This window comes from Pleurodeles waltl, chromosome 2_1 (assembly GCF_031143425.1).
Source record: "Pleurodeles waltl isolate 20211129_DDA chromosome 2_1, aPleWal1.hap1.20221129, whole genome shotgun sequence".
NCBI lineage: Eukaryota > Metazoa > Chordata > Amphibia > Caudata > Salamandridae > Pleurodeles > Pleurodeles waltl.
Window position 1 is genome coordinate 295,235,206 of NC_090438.1, and position 27,956 is coordinate 295,263,161.

Here is a 27,956-nt window from a genome sequence, read left to right on the forward strand (position 1 = left end):
AAATGAATGGGGATCATGTTCAGGGGATAAGAGAGAGGGGCCATGCCCAGTGATGGAGTGTGCCCGGGGGTATGGGGGAGTGGCATGCTCAGCAGAGAGTGGAAAGACATGTCAAGCAAACAGAAGTGCTAAGGTGTTGGAAAGGGGATGGTGAAGGAATGTATTTAGTTGAGGTGGAGGACATACTCGGGAGATAAGGGAGTGGAGAAGTGTCATGATCAGCGGATGGACACGAATCATGCTTAGTGGATGGGCAGCATACTGGGAGATAAGAAAAAGGGTACATGTTCAGGGCATTGAGGGCAACTCAGTTAACCCACTTAGGTAACCCAATTTAGATTAACGTGGAGCATAATCAAGAAAATGCTGGACATGCACAGAATAAATTACTTCTCCTTTATTATAGGGCTCCTGGCCACTTTAGTTCATTGGTTCTTCCCTGAGGCCTTGTCAGTCAGTGAGAAAAAAGCAGAAGGACCTGTGAAAACAAGGGCGAATTAGGCCAACCCCTAAAACAATGACAATTAAGTACTAAAGAGCACACTTATTGCAAAGGCATCCTTTGATTAACGGAAGACCTACATATATTTAGCGAGACCAAGTAACATCTCTTAACTGTTTTGTTTATAGTAGGAAAGTCTTACATTTGACTATTAGAATTTGTAATTTTTAGGTCCTGCCTGTCTCTTGCAAAATCTTTTGTTACCTTTCAGAGGGCTGAGCGGCCACCCATTTCTTAGTTGGCTTCATTGTCCTTATTTGCTTGCTTCTGATCAACTTCCATAAGCTTTCTTCATCTTCATGTATTTGTCCCTCCACTGGAGCATGGATGCATTACTGTGCCCTTCTGTTGTTCAATTATTTTCATGTGTTATTTTTTCTTTTTTGTTTAAAGCACTCTAGGAATACAGTGTGTATTTTTTTATCTGTCACCCTCATGTACTTCTTCTGCCTCTGTAATTCTAGGTCCCTTCTGCCCACCCTTCCTCCAGTGTCTGTTTGTTCCCCCCAGCTTTCCAACCTTCTGTTGTCTGTATTTCCCCAACAACTCCTGCCCACCCACCGTTGTCCATGTGCTCGCTTTTCTGCTTACCCCAAACAATCCCACCCACCATGCATTATCCATCTATTTGTCTTCAGACCCTCCCGCCCACCCTTTTGTCTGTCTGTTTGCCCTTAGCCCCTCCCACCCTGTCCATATGGCTACCCTCAACCATTCCCCCACCCCCCACTGTACATCTGCTTTCTTTCAACCTTCTCTCCCACCCGCCAACCTCTGCGTGCCTGTCACATACCCTTTTGCCCACCCATCATTGTCCATGCGCTTGCTCCTAGCCCCTCTCACTCACCTTTCGTTGTCCGTGTGCTTGCCCCATCCCCTTCGAGCACCCTCCGTTGTCTCCTTCTGTTTTCCGTTGTCTGTCAACCTGACACCCAGCCCTTCTTGTCTGTTCTCTCCCTCTAACTGCATTGCTCTCTCCCTCCTTTTTGCCTCAGGAGCACACAGCTTATAAAAAAGTATTAGCGCTGGCCACTTCATAGCACTTTTTAGAAAATAATTTGGTTTAACCATGCTGCACAGCAGCCGTGCTGTTGTACATCATGGCTACACAACATTGCCAAAGCCAGTATTGGTCATAGGCGAGCCCTATTAACTTTGCCAATGCTTGTTAGTATGTGTTTTCCCTTGAAACCTGTAGCATTGTATTCTGTCTGTGTTACTAAATATCTTGTAACAGTACTGTACTTTTATTTGAGTTTTTATTTTCCTAAGAACCAAATAGACCCAGAGAGCACCAGAGCACTTTAAATAGAGAATGGGATAGTACCTGTAGTCATGGAAAGTCAACAGTAAGGACAAATTATGGTACCTTAGGTAAAAAGCCACGCAAAAGCCATTCAGTAAAAAGGAAGGAAAGGTTTACATGATCAGATAGAAGCATTCATGTTCATGAATAACGTGCGCCATATACAGTATACATAACTTCAAGGTGTAGATGAGCTTACATAGGTATCTACAAAGTGTAGACAATTAGTAATTTAATTGATCGTAAATCGAGGAAGAGATATCAAGGGCTTGTGAAATCATGACAGATACAGTGTGGCCCACACAAGAGTGAAAAGTGTTGCTGAAGTCCTTTTAGCTCTTTCTTGAAAACCATGTGAAATTAGGTGACCAGGTGAAGTGGACCCATGAAGGACTGAGTCAGCGGGTGTTTATTAAAAAAAAAAAAAAATCAAAAAAAAAATCTTGCATCTGGGGTAGTTTGGTACAGCAAAGAGACCTTTGCCACCGCCCCACCCCCTCCCCCATCCGAGATAATCAGTCTCTCTGCTAGATAATATCTGCAAAATGTATTCATTTCGGTCTGCAGTAGGTATGTATACTAAGATTGCCTTGGTTTGGATGTAAACTTTTGGTTCCATAGTGGACAATTTTCTGGGTGAACTGTGAATTTTTTCAAGATAGGATGCTTGTGAAATTTATTTAAAAAAAAATTGTTTAGTAACTGTTTCAAATTAAGCCTTTCTCAGTGACCTGTGTAAACAAGGGCACATGTAGGCCATCTCTATGTGAGCATGGCATTTGGTTGCACAAGATAAGAGCTTTGGAAAGACACCTTACTAAGCATACATTGATTTAAGGAACTCAATCATTGATTTTGCAAGAGCAAATTACACCCATTACCTGTTCTGTTTGTGATGGTAGAGCATTATGTCTATTCACTTTTATTGGTCACATTTTATGAATTTGGCTACTTTGAACCATGTGAGAATATATTTAACAACATTATTCCTAAATGTGCGTTAATTTAACTTGATAATTTTGGGGTGTGAACTAGATATAATAGAATTCACTGAGGATTTTGAACGCTAATCCATTTCATGCAGTTGGAAACATGTTGATGATTGAATGGCTGTGATGAGAGGCACATCCACTGCTAAAGGCACATGTAAAAACATGCTACTAGTAAAGTGAAGAAAAAAGCTTCCACTTCTGTGACTTAATTATAATATTTTAGTAATCCACTGTATATCTGCAGGTGCTCTTACCATTCTAGCCACTTGTTCCCATGAGGTGTCATTTAAGGTATTCTGACATCAATCATTAATGAACACAGCAATGCAAGTACAGCAAAGGTTCTCATTGGAAATTAGTTCACACCAATAAGGAGCTCTAGGACAGTGGTTCCCAACCTATTGACTTCTGTCGACCCCTACCTTATAATTACTGCAACTTAGGGAGCCCCCACTAAATCATTATTAGAAATCTGGAATCCCCTGCTGTCTCATTACTGAAAGCTGGGGACCTAATCTGTCAATATTGTTAATTTTCTAAGCAGTCGCGGACCCCCTAGGTGTCCATGGACCACAGGTCGGGAACCACTGCTCTAGAAGATATAGTTTTGTGGATGATAGTGGCTTCTTTATTAGTAGAGATTATGTCAGTGCAAATCGGTATTAACATCAGCAAGAACCGGACAGGCAACAATTGTTTCATCACGGGCTGCTTTCTCAACGTGATTGTCATGGGTTGAGCACCTCTAGTTTTTTTTTTTCAGGTTCATATATCGTGAACATGGCCCAAAGGCGTCAGAGTTGGTTACATGAGCACCAGATTACATTACACTAGGTCAGTTTGTTTTGTTTTGGACTTGTAAAGCTGCTCAATTCACGGAAAATACTTTTCACAGCCTAAAGGTTCTGGCGTCTTTATTGATTGGTGTAAAATGTTTGAATTTCAAAATTAGAGATTTGAGTCATTTTCTTTCCTGTACAAATTGCCCTGTAATTGCGCACTTCGAAATGAAGTGTTTTTGTTGGCTTTTTATCCACTTGTAAAGTTTAAATGCTGCATTTTGTTCAAATGACGTCTTCTGGGTGAAGCACAGATGTTGTGAGCCATTGCAGAGTTTAGTTGCTTACTTTGTTGTCTGTGGAGATACCTTATCTTTTTTTTTCTCGTATTATTTTCTCTTCTTTCTTTCCCTTTTCCTTTCTTTCCCTTTTCCTTTCCTTTCTTTTTCTTTTTCCTTTATTTTTCTTTCTCTTCTCTCGTTGTTCTTTGCTTGTACTATTGTTTTTTATTGAGTAAGCACTCCTTAATGGCAAAATCCTGAGTTAAAGCCTGTGGATATATTTTACAAGAATGCACGAGCTACTTTTACTCAAACTTCTCTGGCAGCAGTAGGCGTTCAGCCCCCTGGGGTCTGATTTGGCAAATGCTTTGTTAATATAGGACACACCTGATGAGGTACTTCCGGTACCCATTACACATACTACCTATGCCTTTTATTACAGCTCCTAACTGCAGGATATTTTTATTTGGATAAAAAATGCCTCCAAGGTTTGATGCACACCAGCCGTGTGTCATTTCACTTATTACATCCCTTCAGTTGAAAGTTGCCTCTTTGCACATGTTCCACAACTGCGATCCAGTTAAGGAGCACTCAGGTTTCGCCAGCTTCGCCAAGCACAGTCATTTTTTAAATGCACACACTGAAGAAAGGTTCATTGTTAAGCTTTTATTATGATCATAAAAGTTATTATGAGAAGCTTTGAGATCTATGGGAACGGCTCAAACTTTTTTTTCTTTAGTTACGATGCAAGCTTGGGGCAGGTGCATTCTGTGTAGGCCCTTACCAGACAGACCCTGTGGCTGCATTAAGGCGAGGAACGATAAATAGCTGAAAGCAGCTCAACCTAGATAAGGTTATAAGCCCCGTCCTTTGTTAGAGCGAAAGGTTTATTGTGCAAGAGTGCTAGCGGCCTTCTTTTATCGTGTTTCTCACGTGCGCCTTCGAGCTTCTTGGTTAAATGTTAACTACAGGGTTTTTAAGGGTACACGAAGATATGATTTAAGTCATGAAAATAACTTAGAAAAGTCCTTGTAAGGTCATTGATGATAAAGAATTGCCATCACCCGTATCTTTACTCTCTGAAAGCGGTTTGTGTGCAAACGTGGTTGCAAAATGTAAACGATCTGCCAGCGCCCAGACTCGGTAGGTATCCGATTTTAGCAGTTTTACTTTTTTTGCATTACATAAAACAGATACATTTGAAGTATTTTTAAGCCACTTAATGCTCATCAGACTACTAGTTGTCTCACAAGACTTATTTTGAGACTGTAGATAATTAAAACACGATTTTATTTGATTATTAGTTTTCTTTTTAAGATCTAGTATATGTTTATTTAGCTTTGATTGACGGACAGGCCATAGTACCACGGAAGAGTGGAAGTAAAATTCATCACCTGAGAACCATATTTCTTTGGTGATTTTTCTGTGCTAGAATTATTGTCGAAAAATAATGGTTATAGAATATGTATTCACCCATCTGTAATCACTCTTAATAGCATCATTTTTATCACATTTTGCAACATGAAATCAATACCTAAAAAAAAATGTCACGTTTCGAGATAAATGACTAGGTTTTTATTGGGTACATGGCCAGCATGCATCTGCACTGGATGTGTACAGATCAGCCTGTGGTTGGTTACTAGCACTAAAGCAGAAACACCGAATAGTGAGTGAGTCTGTGATGATGGATGGAGTGAAGTGTCATTAGTTTCTGATGGATGCTTCTAATCTCAGATTCCTCACCTTTAGAATATCCCCAGACTCAGGAAAAGCAGGAAGATTTTTAAACATAAATCCTGTGTGTATGTAGGTTTCGTCATGCAGCTCCATTATGACTTCATTTCACCCCAGAAGTGATGATTGAAGCTTCATATATCTGCCACCCAATCTCACTGACGTCAGTTCCTTTCTTTCTACACCTTCATACATACACTGATCCAAATCTAGCTCCTACATTTGTCTCATCAGTTGACAAACATTTTCTCGCAAAATGATTTCCAGTGTCGAAGGGAACATGTCCCCCTCCTAAAGCTACAGAGTTTAAGCCTTGTAAGAACTGGTGCAAAAAAATATATATATGTCTATGACAGATTCCCATAGGTTCTGTCCCTTGTGTTTGACTTCACTCCACAACTCCAGTCCATGTGGGGAACTTGCCTTCCCCACATGACCCTGCACTCAAAGGTGATCCAGGAACATGAAGCTAAGCTGCACATCACCGAGCACCACAGGTAGCCTCGTAAGGTTCCCTCCTGCTTGAAGTCAAGCAGGACCCATTCCTGCTCTTGCTGTCAGTCCTGTGAAAGAAAGGTTGTTGTTGAGATCCAAGTCTTTGGGTAAGTCACAAAATGTCCAACCGGGCCTTGTTCCAGCCTCGCCATTCTCCATCTGAGAAGTTGTTACGACATCAAGGTAACTTGCGGTCTCACTCCCAGTCACCTACTTTGGAGCCAATTCTCTAGCTAATTTTGCTGCACTCTGAATTTCTAAGTCTCTCAGCATTGCCACAATGGATTGGAGCACTGAAGGAGGCTATGCTTTTTGCATCTTCAGCAGCCTTCTGGCTTCCTCTTTTGTGCCTTTGAGCCTGATGGATCTTCAGAGGACTCCAGTCAGGTTACTGCTGCTAGATCTGCCTTCAGCACTGTGTGTGCCTCCTGAACCCACTCGGACGCCGACTCCACGCTCATCGTTGCAGTCCATGTTTGTTCCTGCTTCTGATGATGGAGAAGGGCATCAATTGCATTGCTCAGTCCAACTTGGAACCAAGTCGTCTTAGCAATTGCCAAAGCCACGTTCTGACACAGTTGAAATGTACCTGATCTTATTCACTCTGACTCTGATGAGACATTATCTTTTCCCTAAGAGCCATCCTTCAATGCACCCAAAACTCTATGGATCAGGCTTTGACCATAGCCATCCAGCTTTTGGTGGTGATGGTAATGTTGAGCACAATTTCTCCACACACTATGACGTCAATTTCTCCAAGGACCTACAGGAGGCCAATAGACCGGACACCTCAGGACACAAGTAGCTGAAGTTTTGGATTTGCAGTTGCCTTACATTGAAGTAAAAACCAATGCCCTCGCCGAAGTGTTACAACATTGACCATCCTCATCTGAACCTTGCTCCCCTTCATCAAGGCTTTTACCAACACCCTCATGGGATAAACTCTAGTCCTGCCCACCTATAAACATCCAGGTGGCATGTTATCACAGATGAGCTATAGTTGACACAGCCTTCCTGATGCTGCCCCACTGCTCCTGAGAGCCTAGTAGTACAAGCTCTCACTAGCAGGGTTAACCTCAGTTCTTTTCCTACTAGCCACCAGACAGAGAGCCAAACAGTAATGAGGCATATGGGAAGAGGATGCTTTCCTCCACTAGCCTCACCCTCCGGTCAGTCAACCTCTGCTGTTTGCTGGAATAGTACTATAAATGTATGGGACTTAGTTGCTTCCACCTTACCATCAGTCCCAGAAGAGTTTTGCTCCAGTTTGGTACAACTGAAAAAACAAACAATTTTCCCTCGTAGTGACTATATAGCCCTCAAGCTACACCCACTACTTGTAACCTGGAGATTCACAACCAATATATGCTTTACATTTGCTAATGCAGTGGGATCTAAAGTCTCAGTGAGCCCAGCACCACAGATTCCATCCAGGTCTTGGAGGAAACTGCAAAAGATCTGCAGTGGTGGCTGTTCAACCGCATTCTCCTGTCCCTGCCCTATCAAGAGCTGACCATGGTGACAGACATGACCCTGCTGGGATGCAAGACCATCTGGGAGAGGTGACGATCAGAGCACTCTGGTCTTCAGGAGAAACCCATCTTCTGATCAGTTTGCTCGAGTTGCTGGCCAGTTGCTTGGAGTTGGAAGTATTCCTACCATCCTTCAAGGTGAGACTGGTTCAGGTCCTCATGGACAACACCACTGACATGTGGTTTTGTAACAAGCAGGGTGGGGTCCTGTTATCTTTGGCAGGAGGTTGAGTGCTTCTAGACCTGACTAGCTCATCAGGGCATCTCCCTGGTTGTATTTCACCTGGCAGGATCTTTAAATACCAATCAGACAAACTTAGCCTGAGATGCTCAGCAGATCACAAATGGCAGCTACAGCCCGAAGGTAGCACAGGTTGTCTTCCAATAATGAGGAGAACCTTGGCTTGATCTCTTCCCCACCACCAAGAATATGCAGTATCAACAGTTTTGCACATTAGTGCTCCCAAGAAGGCTCTCACTTTGAGACACATTCCACCTAGAGTAGAGCGCAGGACTTCTGTATGGTTTCCTTGCACCACCTCTTATGTCCTGAATTGGGTCAGGAGAGTGTGGTATCCAGAACCTCTGGACATGAGCATTTGTTTTCTGATCAGGCTGGTTCTTAGGTAGGATCTTCTGTCGATTCAGGGAAGTGTCCTGCGCCCATGCCTGTGCAGTCTACACCTCCGTGCGTGGAGATTAGCCAGCACTACTGCCTTAACAGATAGGTCCTACAGCAAGGGTGTTTGAGTTAGAGCTATTTGCTTTGCAAATTCCTAACTGGACCTTTCTTGCCACATAAATTGAAAATGAAAGGTAAAACAGTTGACATAAGCAAGCCAAATCAAAGCGCCACGGCCGCCATGAGCATGAAGGAAACACACAAAAAGAAAAAAGTTCGCCAGCAGTCAAACGTATAGGCAAACGTGCAATTATCCATGTAACAGGGTCGATGGCCAAGGTTGGTAACAAAACTGCCACAAGGAGGGACAAACGTAAACCATTTACCAATGCTAACAAAGGAATTTTGAAAGGCAAGCCCATGAACGAGTGTAGTGATGGACGCGCAGTGGGAGTGGTTGAAAGCCCACAGATAGATTACAACATGCCAGAGCGCTTGCACGCTCGGGCTAAAACTACTGTTCTTCTGGCCTTTTATAGATGTTTAGAGCTACCACTAGGTTGCGTATTTTCTAAACTTTAAAGCCCCCTCCTAGGTCTGCACCTTCTAAAGGTAATCAAATACTTGTGCTTCTCCAGAAAATCAGATAAGAGCCCTAATTTTCACCTGTGGTCTAAGAACTATAGTAAACTTGAAGATCCTATGCTTGTTTTGTCAAAACTTACAATCATTAGACATAAGTTTGCACGCTTTAAACAGATTCAATTCTAAAACAAAAAAAATCTCTATCAACAATCTGTGCCTATCAGGGAATAGCCTTAACGGAGAATAGTCTAGACACCTTTGAGTTGTTTTTGATTTGTTTTCGCGATTCCTTTAAAATGCTTACTTTATAACGGACTATTCGTCGTATTGGTTTCCTGCACTCCATAGTTTCTCCCCCAGAGATGCTCTGTTGTATTCCATAAGCTTCAGGCGGACTAAGGGGCTGCCCGGGAACCTTCAGTCGTCCTAGATTCCTAATGGTAGGTGTCATCTGGGTGTTCCGTTGTGATCCGCACAGAGTAGTGGTGTGTGTTGGAATGAGTTAAATTCCTGCCAGTGAATAAAGCTGCTGACAGCACTTTGTGAACGCGTTCCAAATACATTCAGCATGATTGGGTGGCTGTGACAATTTCCCATGCTCTGCACACTGGGCTGGACTGAGCTCATTCACCCAGCTGTGCATACCACGTCTAACACGCATTCTGCCCGATGTCAGGGACCGAACCGTGGCTCATACTGAAGTACTTCTAGAATCAGAAATCTTTGAGAGCTCAGTAAAGGAGCAGAGGGATCTAGGAGACTTTTCTTCTACATTTATCAGGAACCCTACATCCCTTCTTGATAGTAATTATAGGAATGCATGGCTTCCAAAGGGTCTTCAAACTGCGCCAATAGACTACATATTGCTGATCTTTCTAGTGAAATTCGAGAGTGTGTGTGTGTGTGTGTGTGTGTGTGAGAACTATTAGAATGTATGTATGTTACATTATTTCTGTAGAGCACACCTAGCTGGGAAGCCTAGGGAAGAATCGCATTGTTTGCAACTGGTAGACATACAATTCTAATGTAAAGGTGGACGTGCTTCTGAAAGACATTAGTTTTTAGTTTCTTCCTGCTTTCATGATGGTTGGATCGATTCCGATGCTAGTTGTGAATATCGTTCCAGATCCTGGGTGTGAAGGTGGGTAAGGTCTGCCATCCTTTTATTTTTTTACTTTCTGACTTTTTTTTATCTCGAGTCTGGAAATGTCCTGGCTCTTGGATTGGTACTGGTCTTCTTAATGGTGTGGTTGGTTATATTCCCATCAGGACCTCAATGTGTTTCACTTGTAGGATCTATTCTTGAACCCCAAAGTAAAAATACCGTTCAATTTGCATTTAAGTCACCACTGTGACTCAAATCTATTTCAGAGGCGGATTCTGTAAGTTAACTGGGTTTAGTCATACTGGCTCAAGTAAGGATGCAATAATTTTCAAGTAATAACTGCTTTGCAGCCGTCAAGTGACTTTTATGCCCTGAAGGCCCACCTTCAGGCATTTTTGTGACTTTTAAACAGTCCTTTGCTTGCTTGGACTTTTCAGACTGTACTTATGTGAAAAGCAAAACCACAAGTCCCAGAATGCAATTTTCTATTGGCTACAAAAGGACTACCTGAAGGTGTCTTATTTGATTTGGGTCTACTTGCTAAGTGTTTACTCCTAAATCTTACTTCAGAAGGCCTTTTGAGATGGTACTATTGGTACTGTTTACCCTAGAGTCCGTGCAACATGTCCATTTGAAGTGCACCATTGTTGGTTCAATCCAGTGACACCCTTTGAATTCTAGAAAACTCCCTCCTTTGTTCTTTAAAACAGATTCATGGAAAACTTGCAGAGATCTTTTTGTCTGTTACTTTTTCACTATTAATGTGATGTTATGTTTGTTTTCTTTTGAAGGTAAATCCAACACCCCAGTGCTCACAAGCCGTGGTGAAAATGATGTACTGTCCGTACTGCAGAGGTCTGGTGACTGTGAAGCCATGCAACAACTACTGCCTCAATGTAATGCGGGGATGTCTTGCCAATGCTGGGGATCTTGATGCAGATTGGAACGCTTTTATAGGTAAATAAAGTTGTGTGCAGCATGTGTATCTCACCTAAACAACAAGAACCACTATCATTCTGTCATGAGGTCAAGTGCACCTATCGCATTTAATAAACATCTACAGCCCCGTTCACAAATGTAGGACAAAAAAATGTAAAATTGGTCTGTGCAGGACTACTGTTACATTTGAATTAAGTTTCAGACTATTCATGGATTCAAAAGAATCCTGGAGGAAGTCCTTGGATGCTAAGAGAATTTTAGACATTTTGGGAGTACTCAAATGGTCAAAAAGTTTACATACATGAGATTTATCCACCAGTTGGAAAACACCACAGATGGAAATCTAAAGGTAACATGCATTTGAACATTAAATCTCCCTGTATTGGGAACATATATTTTCATGGATAACCCCTCTTATATCTGCAATAACTTTATGGGTTATCCTTCCTCAATCTCATCCTGAAAATGTGTTTAGGATGACGGCCATTTTAAAGCATGCTATCATCTCATTCTGGAATCCAACTAAAGGCTTTCCTGCTTGAGGAAACATGATGTCTTATTGTTAAACCGAAAGTCAGATAAACCCCTGCATCCTGAACCCTCTAAATCAAACACAATCTTTTTTCTGGCGCGATACAGGTATGGTGCCATATTATAATCTAACCTCGAGTTGACTGCCCCATTTATAGTGGCATTGAGAATAGTCCGCATGAGGTCGATGACACACCACATTAAACATAATGATGATTGCTATGTGTTTTAGCAAAACAGTCATTGTTACATCCAAATAACCCCTAGGTTCCTCACCTTGTTATTAGGCAGAATGTTTTCATCATTAGTTCCATGCTAGATGAGATAGAACAATGGTGTAGATGCTGAACAGAATGGTTTCACTTTTTGTGCCACTGAAAGCACCTCATTTGATCTTGATTGTGATCGACCGGGACCCTCAAGTGGTTGTCATCTTTGTAGGATAGAAAACTCAGCATGAATGGTTGCATTGGGTATCCTACTTATATATATTTAAAATGCAGTTAGAGAGTGGGCAGCTAAATTGAACTTAACTTCAGATGGTGGAGCAAAATGGCCCATGATGGACCTGTTGACTTTTCAGCTGGATACACATGGACGTCCATTAAACAGCATAAATGTAAATTCCAGTGACCTCTTTTTAACACATGGCAAACTATAAATGGTCCATATTGAATGCCACTGACAAGTATTTGGAACAGCCTTAGCCCTCTACTCCAAACAGCAACAATTGCCTAAATGATCTAATTAAAAGTATTTTTTAACAAGCTTTTTTCTCTAGCATTATCAAGGGAATGCCAAAGAATGTCAGATCTAGGTCCATCCTGTGTATCAAGCTGGACTCCAACTCTATTTTCGCCAGAACTTTCATTGCTCTGCTTTTTCCCATTTCTATTCCAGCACTCGAAACTGATCTAGGTGTGGTGTAACGCCTAATCATAAATACAATATTGTCACGCAAAACAGTGCAAATTAAATCAGTCATCATCAAAGGGGAATCTTAAAGGGCATTAAAAACATGGAAGAAACCATGTCCTACAGTTTTCTGAGCACTTCTTGCACTCAGATAAATCAAGTGTAATTCGTGCAAGTATGGGAAACTGCATTAGCCAGTTTAGTTTCTTTCTGCAGGATGCTTGTATGATTGGTGTCAGGAAAGAAAATTACAAAAAATATAATTATACAATTCCCCTTTGCATTCTTAAATATTATCTATCTAGCTATCGATCTATATGTTTTTTTACTCAGCTATCAGGTTTGAAACAGTGGCATACGTTAATTTCTTACATGCGTATACATTTACATTAATTACCACATGCTCCGTTTATTCATGGATCACAAGGATATGTATGAGAATACTTAAAAATATACTAAACTATGACTGTAATGCGTGCATTACACGATTAACATGACTACAACGCTATCTTTGATTTAGTACGATGTATTTACGTCAGTAGTTCGAAAGGCATCAATTGATGTTCAGTTCCACGCAGTCATGCATCGCAGGCCCCGTGAACTGCCATGAGGCTACACCAAGGGCATGCCCAGCTCCATTTGAGCGCTTTCGGGAAATTTTGCAAAATGGGTGTTATGTCTTTGCCAGTACCTGGTTGGAGTTGGTAAATAGTCTGAACCATTTTACTCTTTCGATTAATTTGAATTAGTATAACTTTTAGTGCTCGAAAAACTAATTCCGAGTGTACGTCACTAAGCCCTCAGACCCAGCCTATATTATGCAGCTGGTGGCAGCCGGTTATAGCGCAGAGGAGGAGCTGCGTAGGTGCCCCGTGGCCTCACCCACTGAGGCGCAGAAGCACGGTGCGGTTGTAGTGGCCTGTCCAGACCCACACACTCTCAGCTTAAAACATGCATCTTCACCCGAGCCGGGGCAGGAGGAGCTGCTGAAGAGGGCACGCCCTGGATGAACCGTCTCTCCCGGGCTTAATTTGGGCGTGCGTTTTGCACTTTGACTTCTGAAATCGTAAATCCCAGGAGGAGGCTTGGGTAACAGGGCCCTGCGGATTTGTTTACTTGCCCCTGGGCAAGGATTTGAGATCAAACGGCAGACCTGGGCGCGCACTGGGACTGCTTTATTAGCAGCCTTTCCCATGTTCGGAAATAGATTTAGCCTGCACCTTCATTTTTTCCTAAAACATAAATGGGCCGCTTAGGTTTGCAGCTGAACGACTTGCAGTTCTTTCTGCGCGCATTTTCGCTCTATTCCAGCGAGTTTGTTTCATGCATCCTTGTTACTAAAGTCATGGTGTTCAACTTAAAGGTATACTATTCTACTACTGAAAAATACACCGGTGTCCTACATAAACGTACATTAGTGCTCTGCTTTACCTCATACTAGTGTCCTACATAAAACGCATACCAGTGCTCTACATATAACTCATACTAGTGCCCTACATATAACTCATACTAGTGCCCTACATATAACTCATCCTAGTGCCCTACATATAACTCATCCTAGTGCCCTACATATAACTCATACTAGTGCCCTACATATAACTCATCCTAGTGCCCTACATATAACTCATCCTAGTGCCCTACATATAACTCATCCTAGTGCCCTACATATAATCTTACTAGTGTCCTACATATAACGTATACTAGTGTTCTACATATACTCTTACTAGTGTCCTACATATAACGTATACTAGTGCTCTACATATACTCTTACTAGTGTCCTACATATACTCATACTAGTGCCCTACATATAACTCATACTAGTGCCCTACATATAACTCATACTAGTGCCCTACATATAACTCATCCTAGTGCCCTACATATAACTCATCCTAGTGCCCTACATATAACTCATACTAGTGCCCTACATATAATCTTACTAGTGTCCTACATAAAACGCATACCAGTGCTCTACATATAACTCATCCTAGTGCCCTACATATAACTCATACTAGTGCCCTACATATAATCTTACTAGTGTCCTACATATAACGTATACTAGTGTTCTACATATACTCTTACTAGTGTCCTACATATAACGTATACTAGTGTCCTACATATAACGTATACTAGTGCCCTACATATAATCTTACTAGTGTCCTACATATAACGTATACTAGTGTTCTACATATACTCTTACTAGTGTCCTACATATAACGTATACTAGTGTCCTACATATAACTCATACTGGTGTCCTACATATAACCCATGCTAGTGTTCTACATATAGTCATACTAGTGTTCTACACATACTAGTGTCCTTACATATATTCATACTAGTGTCCTACATAAAACGCATACTAGTGCCCTACGTATAACTAATGCTAGTGTCCTACATATAACTCATACTAGTGCCCTACATATAATCTTACTAGTGTCCTACGTATACTAGTGTCCTACATATAACTCATGCTAGTGTCCTACATATACTCATACTAGTGTCCTACATATAACGTATACTAGTGTCCTACATATAACTCATGCTAGTGTTCTACATATACTCATACTAGTGTCCTACACATACTAGTGTCCTTACATATACTCATACTAGTGTCCTACATATACTCATACTAGTGCCCTACATATAACTCATACTAGTGCCCTACATATAACTCATACTAGTGCCCTACATATAACTCATACTAGTGCCCTACATATAACTCATACTAGTGCCCTACATATAACTCATACTAGTGCCCTACATATAACTCATACTAGCGTCCTACATATACTCATACTAGTGTCCTACATATAACTCATACTAGTGTCCTTACATATACCCCTACTAGCGTCCTTACATAAACTCATACTAGTGTCCTACATATAACTCATACTAGTGTCCTACATATAACTCATACTAGTGTCCTACATATAACTCATACTAGTGTCCTACATATAACTCATACTAGTGTCCTACATATAACTCATACTAGTGTTCTACATATACTCATACTAGTGTCCTACATATAACTCATACTAGGGTCCTACATATACTCATACAAGTATCTTACGTATAACTCATACTAGTGTCCTACATATACTCATACTAGCGTCCTTTCATAAACTCATACTAGTGTCCTTACATAAACTCCCACTAGTGTCCTACGTACACTCCTACTAGTGTCCTACATATAACTCATACTAGTGTCCTACATATAACTCATACTAGTGTCCTACATATAACTCATACTAGTGTCCTACATATAACTCATACTAGTGTCCTACATATAACTCATACTAGTGTCCTACATATAACTCATACTAGTGTCCTTACATATTTTCATACTAGTGTCCTACGTACACTCCTACTAGTGTCCTACATATAACTCATACTAGTGTCCTACATATAACTCATACTAGTGTCCTACATATAACTCATACTAGTGTCCTACATATAACTCATACTAGTGTCCTTACATATTTTCATACTAGTGTCCTACGTACACTCCTACTAGTGTCCTACATATAACTCATACTAGTGTCCTACATATAACTCATACTAGTGTCCTTACATATTTTCATACTAGTGTCCTACGTACACTCCTACTAGTGTCCTACATATAACTCATACTGGTGTCCTACATATAACTCATACTAGTGTCCTTACATATTTTCATACTAGTGTCCTACGTACACTCCTACTAGTGTCCTACATATAACTCATACTAGTGTCCTACATATAACTCATACTAGTGTCCTACATATAACTCATACTAGTGTCCTTACATATTTTCATACTAGTGTCCTTACATATTTTCATACTAGTGTTCTACGTACACTCCTACTAGTGTCCTACATATAACTCATACTAGTGTCCTACATATAACTCATACTAGTGTCCTTACATATTTTCATACTAGTGTCCTTACATATTTTCATACTAGTGTCCTACTTTAAGCCATAAGTGTTCTATTTTAACACCTACTAGTATCCCACATATATCCCCCTGACATCACTAAATAAACTCACGCTAGTGTCCTACTTACACCATTGTCCTAATTTGACCGTAGTAGTGTCCTACATATAATCATCCTAGTATTCTTACCTAAAGGTACACTAGAGGTGTGAATAAACTGGCACTACCGTTCTTCTTGTACTAGTGTCTTGCTTTAAAACCTAGTAGTGTCTTACATATATTGCTCATGAAAGTCCCCATTTAATCTCATACTCGTGTCCTACTTTAACACATACTAGTGCCCTGCATATACTCATCCTAATTGTCACTACATCAACTCATATTGGTATCCTACATAAATGAACACTCGTTTTCTACGTAAAAACATACTAGTATCATACTTCAACTCATACTAGTGTTATAAGTAAACTCAAAATAATGTCCCATACAAACTCGTACTAGTGTCCTATTTTAACGCACTCTAGTATGCTACTTATCCTTTCCTATCTAGTGTCTTACTTATACGACTGCCCACTTAGTCATATTAGACTCCCGACATAAGCTCATAATAACGTCCTCTGTGAACTGATACTCGCTGTTCTACATAACTCACACTAATGTAATAAGTAAACTCATACTAGTGCCTTAAATAAACCCCTACTAGGGGCCCACATAAACTGAAACGTGTGCGCTACATACACTTATACTTGTTTAATATGCCAACTCAGACCAGTGCCCTACTTAGACTCATACACGGGCATGCATATTTATTGCTGGTGTTTAACAGTAACATGGTGGCCCAGCACTGCAGTCAGCCTTTTTACATCACTATCTGCCAAATAAACAGATCAGGCAAGCCCTAACTCCGGCCATATATTCTTGTGACACTGGCTTGGCGACTGATGTAAGCGTCTGCAGTCACAAAGCCTGTAAGAGGACAGGCACCGTGGACCAATCAAGTGTCCTTGTAGAAACAACACTTACTTGAAGATCAGTGTCCGTTTCTGTAGTAAAAACATTTACACTTAGACGTTTTTGTCTCGTGTAACAAACAACGCGCATACAAGGACTGACACCCCCGTCTGGGGTAACAAAATTGAGAGAGGACTGATTTCAGCGCATGCAGTAGTATCACATACCACGAGGACAGATGTCATTATAGTAACAACACTTAAATGAGTACTGATGAAATTGTCTCTCGCGACAGCACAAGAGACAGATATGGTGGTGTAAAGTAACAACTCTCGCACGAAGACTGCTGTTTAGTAATGTCTCTTAATGCGAGGAGAGATGTCACTGTACAGTGACATGAGAGACAATGTTGGAGTCTTTGTCAGTAATAACAGTTGTAGGAGGACAGATGCCATTGTGTGAAGAACACGGACACGAGAACAGAGGTCACCCTCTGCGGTAATGATGCTTGTATGAGGAGAGAGAAGCACTGTTTCTGGCTGAAGTGCTTACACGAACTAGGAACAACACTTATAAGGACAGATGGCGTGGCATCACTGGAAAGAACCTGCAAGAGGGAGATAATTGGGCAGGGAGTGTATGGTGCTCGATGAAAGCGGCAGGAGGTGGACCCAGTGCTCGACAGCCTGGCCATTCCGCAACTCCAATGTTTGGCCACTTCGTTGCGGTCTTCTGAGAAAAGGTTTAGGCACGGCACTTATTTTACAAATTAAGCACTGCTGAGGACTGATGTCAGGGTTTTCGGTAATAACAGTGATGGGAGGACAGATGTCATTGCAGTAACACTACCTACCGATGTCAGTCTGCATTAATAAGACTGACAGAAGGACAGGTGTCATTGTAGTAACATCACTTACATGAGGCCTGATATCCTTGTCTGTGGTAACAACACTGAAAGAGGACCAGTGACAGTGCCTGAAGTAATGTCACTCAGTATGAGGACAGATGCCATTGTACTAGTAAAAATGCACCTAGGAGGATGGATGTCATTACAGTAACAGCAATTGCATGAGGACTGATGTCAGTGCCTGCAGTAATGAGTCATACGAGGTAGATGATGCTTCAGTAACAACACTTCCTCGGGGACTGATGTCAGTGTCTACACTGACATGAGGGTAGCTGTGACTGCTGTAGCAATTCCACGACGACCGATGTCGGTGTTTGCAGTAATAACACATACTGATAGGAGAATGGCTGTCTCTGCAGTAACAGCACCTACCTAAGAAATTATGTCTGGGTCTCAAGTAAGTACAACTAGATTGCCAGACGTCCCAAAGTAACTGCTGACACGAGTATCGATGCGATTGTGTGCACTAATAACAATACTGGGGCAGGTATCCTTGTGTGGAATAACCAGACTGACTTGAAGGCCGGTCTCCGTGCCTGCAGTAAGGACACTGTTGTCAGGACCAAGCTCAGCGTCTCCTATAAAACCATGTATATGAAGACGGGCGCCTTTGCAACAGACTGACATGAAGTCTGCTCTTCCAGCACTGGCAGTCTCTGTGGAATGCAACGGGTGTGAAACCCTCCTGACCCCACTGGGTCCAGCATTGTTACTTTAAAGCAACAATTAATATCTGCAGCAAGTGGATTAACAAATTCAACTCTCACTTTGGCTAGGGCTCCACTCCACTGACCAGGTTAAGATGTCTTAAATGTTATTTGCGGTTACATCACCCGAAGAAATAGTTTTAGTTGTATTGCAATATATACCTATGTGTTGTATTGGCATTCATATAGTGCTTACTACCCCTGATGAGGCATTAAAGTACCTTTTCGGCTAGTTGCACGCTGCTCCTGAGTTAGTGGTTTAGTTAGACACTTGGGAGGGAAAAGAGTGTTAGTGGAGAGCCGGAAAGGGGGATGAGGGGAATTTGGTGGTATGCATCCATACTGTGGTATGTGTTTCAGTTGAAGTTATTCAAAGTTTTAAAGTTGTTTAATTGCGGTGCATTGGTTGTTTGCATGCTAGAAAGTTAGTTTGTGTTGTTGTCATTGTGTTGTTAAAGCAAAGCAGTTTATGGATTACTTGTCATCTCCCATGGGCATTGATGTAATAGAGTGTGCCAATACAAGATGGTAGTACGTTAATTCTCCAGCTTGGGTTTATACGTTTGAAGTGACGGTGGCGTAATAAAGATAATATGTAGGGCATGCAAATATTTAATATGAAAATAGACAAGGTTTTATTTTATTTTGGATAGTGTACTCATACAAGCCTTTTAGCTTGTGCACAGCTGTAGCCGACAGTCACTACAGCTGTAGCAGCAAATGAATGAATGTAGTTGATACTTTGTACATCTTCCAAAGTTGTGATATCCAGTGTGTAGTTATGGCATTTTTAGTTTTCACAACAATGTTGCCATTGTTCAAGAAGTCTACCCAAAACATTCCAGTTAAAATGTTCATCCACTGTGGATTCTTCAGGCAAGTTTTGTGTAGATTTGTCAAATGGGGGGAAAAAAAGGAGAGGGACACAAAACTGACATTTCACATTTTAACTGCCAGAAGGACCAGAAAATATGTCTGAACAGATTTACACCAAATTGGGCATCAAAAGAGAACTTTACTCTAGAAAGTGCGGTTGGCTTGGTGTAAATCTATTCAGTAGGCTGCGAGAAATTAGCTTCCAAAAGTGCTCCAATCTGGAAATGAAGAAGTTACATTTTCGTCAAAAATCCACAGTAATCTGCTGATTATCCATGGATTAGGCAATACATTGAGGATTTTTATATCGTATGAAAAAGCTTTAAAGGCACACAACTTGACATGGATGTGTTTTCTATTGTCATTTAAGGTGTATTGGCGAATCTGCCTGCAGAATCGTGCATCCATGGTGCTGTTATTGGCGGGCCATCACAGAAGATTTTTGCTTGCGGCCACCATTGCTCAACATGGTGCACTGAGTATCATGCTGGAAAAATTTAAAGCAAAAGCTATAAGGAGATAGGCTGAGCCTACACTGATCCCCGGACCCTTGTGTGGGTAGCAAGTACCACCCTGGCATTGAAATGAATATGTAAAAAGTCATTTTATTGGGAGTCCCGTACATCCTGTGCCAGAATCACAAGTCCTTCATCATTCCTGGAGTCTCAAGATTTGCAAATCTGGCAAACGATATGCGAATCATGATTTTTCTTAAAGAAAAAAAGGAGTTGATTCACCATAGCTAATTTAGGCCTATCATCACTGCACTTGACCTTCAGCCATGTGCAATAGATGTTGGCTGACAGTGACTGGTTGGGTGCGGGCATGGCCAAAGGCCAACAGTGCCCCCCACCGCAGACCCTGGCTGCACGCGGCCTGTGACTGTGTTGCTGGGATTAAGTGCTACACAACCTCTGGACATGTACAGCCTGAATTAGCCACAGACAGCTGGTTGGCCTCTTTGACCAAACTAAGACCATGTGCTGTGGGGGTTGCACACATGCAGTGTGTTGGCAGAGGGCCTGGCAACTCCTGCTGTGCACTGCTGAAGATGTAGGGCCTCCAGCCACGCATAGAAAGGGTTGGCCAACCACGGTGAGTTAACACCAAATTAACCAAACATTATAGCAATTGAAAACGGTCCCAAAAATGTCCATATGCTGTCTCCTCCCTTAGATGGTTGTGCAATAATGAAACAAGGTATGGTCAGGGCCTCTCGAATTATGCATAGATGTGTACACTATTCTCCTAAATTATGGATCTCCATACCTGTCACATAATCTGTTATGTACTGCTTAATTTTCACTGTTCAGCAAAATAATGTGTTACTTGATCTGATGGATCACAAGTTACTGAAAGGAGAGCCACGTGTGATAAGAGCCTAGGCACCTTTCAGTTTGCTGGTTGCTGAATCCTGGTATTAAGCTAACACGATTTTGTAATGTTGTAAACTTGACCTAATAAAGTGAAATCTGTGCCACGGAGCGTTAGTGGGCATTAAAATTGCAAAATCGTGAAATAATACTGCCACACAGTGTGCTTCATTGTGCCTCACAATTTGCCTTTTTTGCTATAATTAGGTCAAAGTCCACGCTGGAGCATAATGTGGCCCTCGGTTACCACGGTTCCATAGTTACGTAGTTCCAGTAGCTCTGGGCGGAGTGACCCAATGGCGGTTTTCTTGTTCACAGTTTTATCAGTAGTGTTTTCATTATTAGCCACACCCAGTGATCTGGGAGTTTATTTCTCCTCCTGTATACATCACGTTTACAGATAGTACGTGGTCTTTGGTCACGACGCAGCTAAACTGTACCCTTCATTTTTTTTTTCTTTCCCTTCATATCTCTTGCTAAATCAGTGAAGACTTCGCTTTTCAGCAATGGTTTTACTAACTCCAAACTATTGTTTGAAGTGTGAAATTCGATTTACATGGTTTAAGCGTCTCTAATAGTATTCGGAAAAATAAAATGTAAGTAACTGACCATCTTCTATAGTGTGGTTTCAGCCCTGTGAAGAATACTGTTACTCACTGGGTTCCACTTACGCCTAACAAACAGTCCTGTGTAAACAAATACTGCTGTCAGATCTCTTTGGGAGATTTGTTTCAGCGTTTACCTAATCTCCGCTATTTTTTTTACAGTTCTGCCACCAGTGATGCCTTGTAACTCCCCTGCCCCATCCCCTTGTGAGGGGTCATCAACTTAGTGAATTACTGCTCTAATGTGGCCACTCCTTGAGTAGTTTGTTCCAGTTCACATTAGTGTGTGATTGTGGTGCTTGTGGCTAGATGGGACTCATGCCTTCAATATTTTTGTTTGGTGGCAACTTTCATAACGTGATTAAATGAAATTCAGACAAAAACACATGGAAAGAGCAAGAAGACATTTCATTTGGAAAGTCTCATTTTTTGGGGAATCCGGTTTTTTGGTGTCCACTTCCCAGTAAAACGAATTAGTAATATTTTTACATTTTCATCAATTCTTGCCTGAAAGTGTTCATTATTGAAATGACGAAAGATTATATGGTTTAACTCTGGAGCACTGCTTGGCTCGGTCTCGCATAGAAGCCTAGTCACCGGGTGCCAAAATGATTTGAAGCAGCGCCATCTGCTGGCCGGGTGAAGAGTTCGGTGGAGCAGGAAACTTGATACATGGACGTCTCTACCGGCAGTGCAGTGTTCAAGGACCCACTGAAGGTCTATATGCCCTCTTACAAGCTTAATAGAGCAAGACTAATGTGCACAGTTACAACTTCTATGGTATTTAACACTTCAAATAAAGGACGTGGCTCAAGGGAGGCTCACACAGAATGTGCAGATCGCTGGCATACAGTATGGTGTGATCCCTGCAAAAAAAATGGCCAATATTTGTCTTTGAATATATCAGATAAGGACATCATATAACTATGTATTTCTTTTATTTAGCAGTCTAAATACCTAACTTGATCCACACAATGTCTAAGCGCTATATAAATACTATTACAATGTCCGTTCATTTACAGCTGAGCTTTCATTCAGTACTTTGATTTTGCTAACTTTTCGAGACCTATCCAGCAGGCCTGCTGCAGCAGACATCCTTCTTGGCAAGAGCAGTTCGGATGTCCCGGATCTGCCTTGAGATCTTAGCACTGACCCGCACCGGTTCCATTATTTGTCATTGCATGGACTGCCATCCAGGACTCTGCCCACTAGGGTACCACTGGGGAGGGCTGGGAGAGGGGTGCTTTGGGGATGGAGGGGTAGAGAATGGAGGGCGCTTTGGCACCTAGATCTTGGAGGCGAGAAAGAACCAAATATCACTCCTGGTGATAGACTTTGAGGTGCAGATTCAGCAAGAACCAAGCGCTGTTGTGGTGCAGTGTCATATAAAGCTGCTGATGTGTCAGTTTTCAGCACAAAAAAAATGTGCTCACAAAAGTAGGTTCATGCTATCTTTTGAGTCACCTAGCGTGGCGCGCAGCAAGACAAACTAAGACATCCGAGTTTGTACGCTGCACAGTTGTCTTATTGGCTGCTTGGCAGCATCTACCGTTTTTGTTGCAGACCTGTGTGTTAAATGCTTTGAACGGCATCGTTGCTGCTGCTGTCCGGAAGAGGACCGTGGCCGCTGTGCCGAGGCCTCCTGTCCCGTATCAGCAGTCAGGGCAGAGGCTGCATTCCTGCGCAGGGATCCATGCAACGCCTTGCCACCATGAGTAACAAAGACCCCAATTCGCTCTACATTCACATGCTCTTGTGTATGGCCTGGACAGCCCCAAGTTCACAAAGGCGCCAAACAGCCAGAAGAAATGGGGTTTGTATTTATTTTCAGGCCTTCACAAATACATTATTGATCTGGCGCCTTCCTGCGCCGCAGGGGTCGGCGGGGGAATACGCCTGTAGCACATTGGGTGAATTTGTTATTAAAACTATGCCTGTTATTTGAGTTTACCATTAAAATATTTTTATTTTAATTAAAGGCGTATCTGATTAAGCACGATGGGCTTTTTAGGGCGAATTGAAAAGCAACAAAGGCTGTGACGTGAAGAGTACATCCAGGCCAGGCTCCACTTGTTTACAAAAGTCCCCCATTTGCTGGCACATCAAAAGCATTTTTCTCCCCCCCACAGTATAAAGGGACATTCAAGCCAGCAGTCTTTGCCCCGAGATTTTGAAGCATCACTTTATATTGGGAAAGCGCCACAATGCGTCTGACCTTTTGTTCCATTTGTTATTACCTTTTTCTCTTTTTTTTGTCTTCGACAAAATATGCGTGGAGTTGGAGACCTGTTTGCAGGTCAGAGCCGCTGCATTCCAGCCGAGAACAGCTCTGTCATTCAAGCCGTGTCCTTCGCGGCGTGTGTGGGGTTTCCGAATGAAAGGGCTTATCGCCTGTTCTCTTTCTTCCTCCATTGAATAAAAGGGATTTTTTAATGCCTCTGGGCTGACTGGAGCAACAATTTATTCTAAGCATTGCTACAATTCTATGCTGCAGATGAATTGTGCGCCACATGAATGGCTGCCCCGACTGGAATGTGCATTCCAGGGCATTGAGGCAAGGTGCCATGCAGTCTAGCGAGACGGAAGAGACGGGTCAATTTATTCACTGGGTTTAAAGGGCGCAAGCGTTCAAACCACACTCTTCATATGTAATAATTACAACCCACACATTTTAATGCCTGCCACCACACTACAGTTCACCACATCCCCTTAGAGGAATTATAATTGTTCGTGTTATTATCAGTATATTTATTATTCATTTGATCCCTGCTCCAAAGTCTACCAAACACCCATGAAATCAAGCCCTACACAACTAACTAGAAAAAAAAAAATCTGTCCTAACCGACCAGCCAGTAATCCTGGGTTCCGGGGAACGTGGTACTCGTCAAAAACGCTCTTCAATGCCTTGTCAGGGCGCGTGCTTTACATTTATTATAATGCATTGTGAGAATGTACTGATGAAATGTGTAAGTCGTGGTCAGTGGTGTACCCTGGTCATTTTGCTATCTGTTTGAGTAGTAAGAGACATACGTAATTGGAGTGTAGGCCCTAAAGTCTATAAGCCAAGGTGCCACTACACTCGATGCACTGTTGATGGCTGTACCCCTGGTTATGGTCAAGTTTAGTAACTTGAACAAAACCATTATGTTAGGTGTTTTCTCGTGTAATGGTTCGTAACTGAAATGACTATTTTTTGATATAATGTAACCAAAGGGGTGATTGAAAACAGGGCTGCACTGTCAGGCCACCGAGGGGAACAATAAAAGATAGACCTGAAAAACAGACATCTATTAAACAAACTAGGGCTTCATTTTAACCAAATATGTTGAAAGACACGTGTCATTCCTTTATTTTTTTAACCAGAGAATCAAAACTGTAAGGAAAAGCAGCAGGTTATATTTGAGCCGTCACTTGCTTTTTGATAGCAGATGAAACCATGACTGGTTTATTGGACTTTACCATTTCCCACAAAATGTGCGTTCTTGAACCGTGGACTTTTATCATTTATGTGCCTTGAAGTGCCCGTGATAAGATGTGCCTTGCAGATTCCAGAGTTGCGGCAGAGACCTTAAAGCAGCTATGGAAAATGGGTTCAGACCACCCCCCCCTACTGCACCGAGAGCGCGTAGCAAGTGTGTCTGAGCATCTCCAAATGGATTTTGGAGGCAAATTCTATGTGTCTACATGAAAACGGTGTGCATACTCTGAAGATTGTTTGGCGGGCGGGGTAGCTGCCCCTTCTGTCCATTCATTCCACTCAACGAGGGCTTCCTTGTGTCCAAGATTTCCACAGTCCTGAGCACTGGAGGGTTCTCCAATAGAAATGAGCACCAGCGTCATTCAAAATGATGAACCCCAACCTCCGCAGAGTGTGGTGAGGGGCACCTGAGACTATTCATATTTTATATATATTCTCAGAGCTTCGGCTGAATGGGGCGCGCCCCTGCTCAACGTTGGGCTGCAGAGGACTGTGTGATGCCCCTAGAAACAAACCAGAGCAATGTAAGGAGCCATTAAAATGCAAGTTTAAGACTCTTTTTACGATCTGTGTTATTCTGCGTATTTTCGAATGATATTTTTGACACATTAGGCTCTCAGCACGTAGGCACAAATTTGCCTTAATAACGAACAGGTGCCATGTATTTTAAACACTGGCAGTAATGTTGTTTGTATCTCAGCCGAGCCGTAATATCCCCGAAAACAAGGTTCCCTCAGTGTGCTGACCCGGCAGGACTGCTCGCCCTTTTGCTGCAGTGAGGTTCTGCCAGAGTCCATTTCCTGACGGTGGAGCCGCCGGTCAGGAGTGGCGGCTCAGTGACTACATTTTTCCAACCAGAAGGCCCGCTACAACTCACGGCCTTGCAGTTTTTTAGTCTCCAGTGTGATTATAGCCGACTAAAACCTTGGCACAAGTGACAATGGCAGTTTGAGACTTCAAACATTGACTTATTTTGCATTTTTATGTAGCACAACTGAAACGGGAGGTGTCCTTAGATCTTATATTAACATGGGTTTGCGTGGCAGCCCTTTACAAAGATAATGTACGGAACTACCATAAACAGACAAACGTTGAATATTGTTAACAATTCGTCACCAGTTGCTGCAGAAATCATGGCCGGATAGAATTGGAAGCATAATACCACAAGGAAAGGTCGTGAGCCGAAAGGCGGGCGGGGGAGGTGGGGTGGTGAGAATGGAATTGGAAATTAAATTGAAGGATTAAAGAGGCATGATGGCCGCTGAGAATAGAAAAGATGAAATGACTACAAATTAGTAAAATCAAGAAAATGGTTGAGCTGCATGTCAAGGGTGAAATAAACCTATTTTTCCCAGTGTACATGATTTGTCTGAATTTCCAAGTTGAGCCATTCTTAACCTTCTTGACTTTTCTATGAAGACTACCAACCAACCCCTACCAAGCAGTTACTATGATTTGAACCTCAAAACAACACATACAACTACAGAAACAACAGTACATTAAACAAGTACATGAATTATGAAATGTTTTGTTTTATATACAGATAGAAGATACACCGAAAGCAAAACTTTAATTTTAATGGGGAGTTTTGGAGAGTTTCGTAATTTGGATTTCTTCCTAAAAGGCATAGCACTATGACCTATGATAGACTCTAGCATATTGCTTAGTCTTTTTAGGGTCGAGCCTGCATTGCATGTGCTCGCGCATGCGTATCGCAGCGAGACACTTTAGTTAGTAGAAAAGGGCTCGGAGCTCTGTCGACGTCACGTCAGTGTCCTTCATTGGTTCGTGGGCTTGCCTAGTAAAATCTGCTTGCTTTCATTAGTCGGAGGCACGCACACGTCATGCCTTTTCCGGGGGCTAGCCCTCCTCGAGCGCAGCGACCAAGTACAGAAAACATGCGAGGCTCGCTGTTTTCTGTCTGATCGTGGACTACTTTTTTCTCTATTTTCCACGCGATTTCGCTTGGCAGAAGTCGAGCGCTTTACACATTTAATTTCACTTTTTTGGGTTACCTACATAAAAACACTTTTGCTGATAGATGAAAAGTCGGGTTAGGAGTTTACAATGCGATCAGCTCTAACATGAGCAAACGCGAGACCCGTTGCTTTGCAAATGCTTGTTTGTTCCTGTGTGAGCTTTTTGTCATTGCATATTAGTGCTTTAATTGAGGTCACAAATTGTTTCTAGTACTGTCTGCTATTCTTGAGTTGCTCCTACAAATCAAGCTAAGGAGACCAACTTAATTTTTAGCTTCAAAATTTCAAATTCCTTCACATTTACAGAACAATTTAACATTTCCAATTGTAAGTTTTTTTTTTTTTTTTTTTTTTTTAAAGTAAATATACTTTATTACATTTTTAACATCATTTCATTTTTAAAACTTGCAGACTCCCAGGTGTCTTCAGGCCCCAGGTTTAGAACTGTGGTAGATTGTTATGTACATAATATAGATATATAAAGTCAGTTTTTACAAATGGATGGAAATTCGGCTGCTACTACTTTGAATGAGCTGTTGACTATTTTTAACACATTTTTAACCCGGTTTGTCAGAAATTATTCTTTAATGATACAATTTTACATGTAGGTTTTGATGTTAATATTTATGATATAGCAGTCTCTTCTACTTTCAGTCCAGGCCTGCTTATTTTACCACCAGAACCCTCTAGTGCCCCATCTAGTCTACCATCCTTACCCATACTGCTGCTGGTAACCCTTACTTAGGATCAGTTGCTGGTAGGGTGTAGGAGACCGGCCTGGTTTGTAGTGGGCACCTTGGGTACTTACACCTTACACCAGGTCCAGTTATCCCTTATTAGTGAAATGTAG

The 27,956-nt window shown here is 41.8% G+C and overlaps 1 protein-coding gene across 1 annotated transcript in view; it reads left to right on the forward strand.

The window, feature by feature from the left end:
• Nucleotides 1–27,956, forward strand: part of GPC4 (glypican 4) — a 187,571-nt gene that overhangs the window by 119,331 nt on the left and 40,284 nt on the right. The window contains exon 4 of the mRNA XM_069212519.1: nucleotides 10,725–10,890. Within this exon, the coding sequence (XP_069068620.1) occupies nucleotides 10,725–10,890 (166 nt within the window). The remainder of the gene's footprint in view (nucleotides 1–10,724; nucleotides 10,891–27,956) is intronic.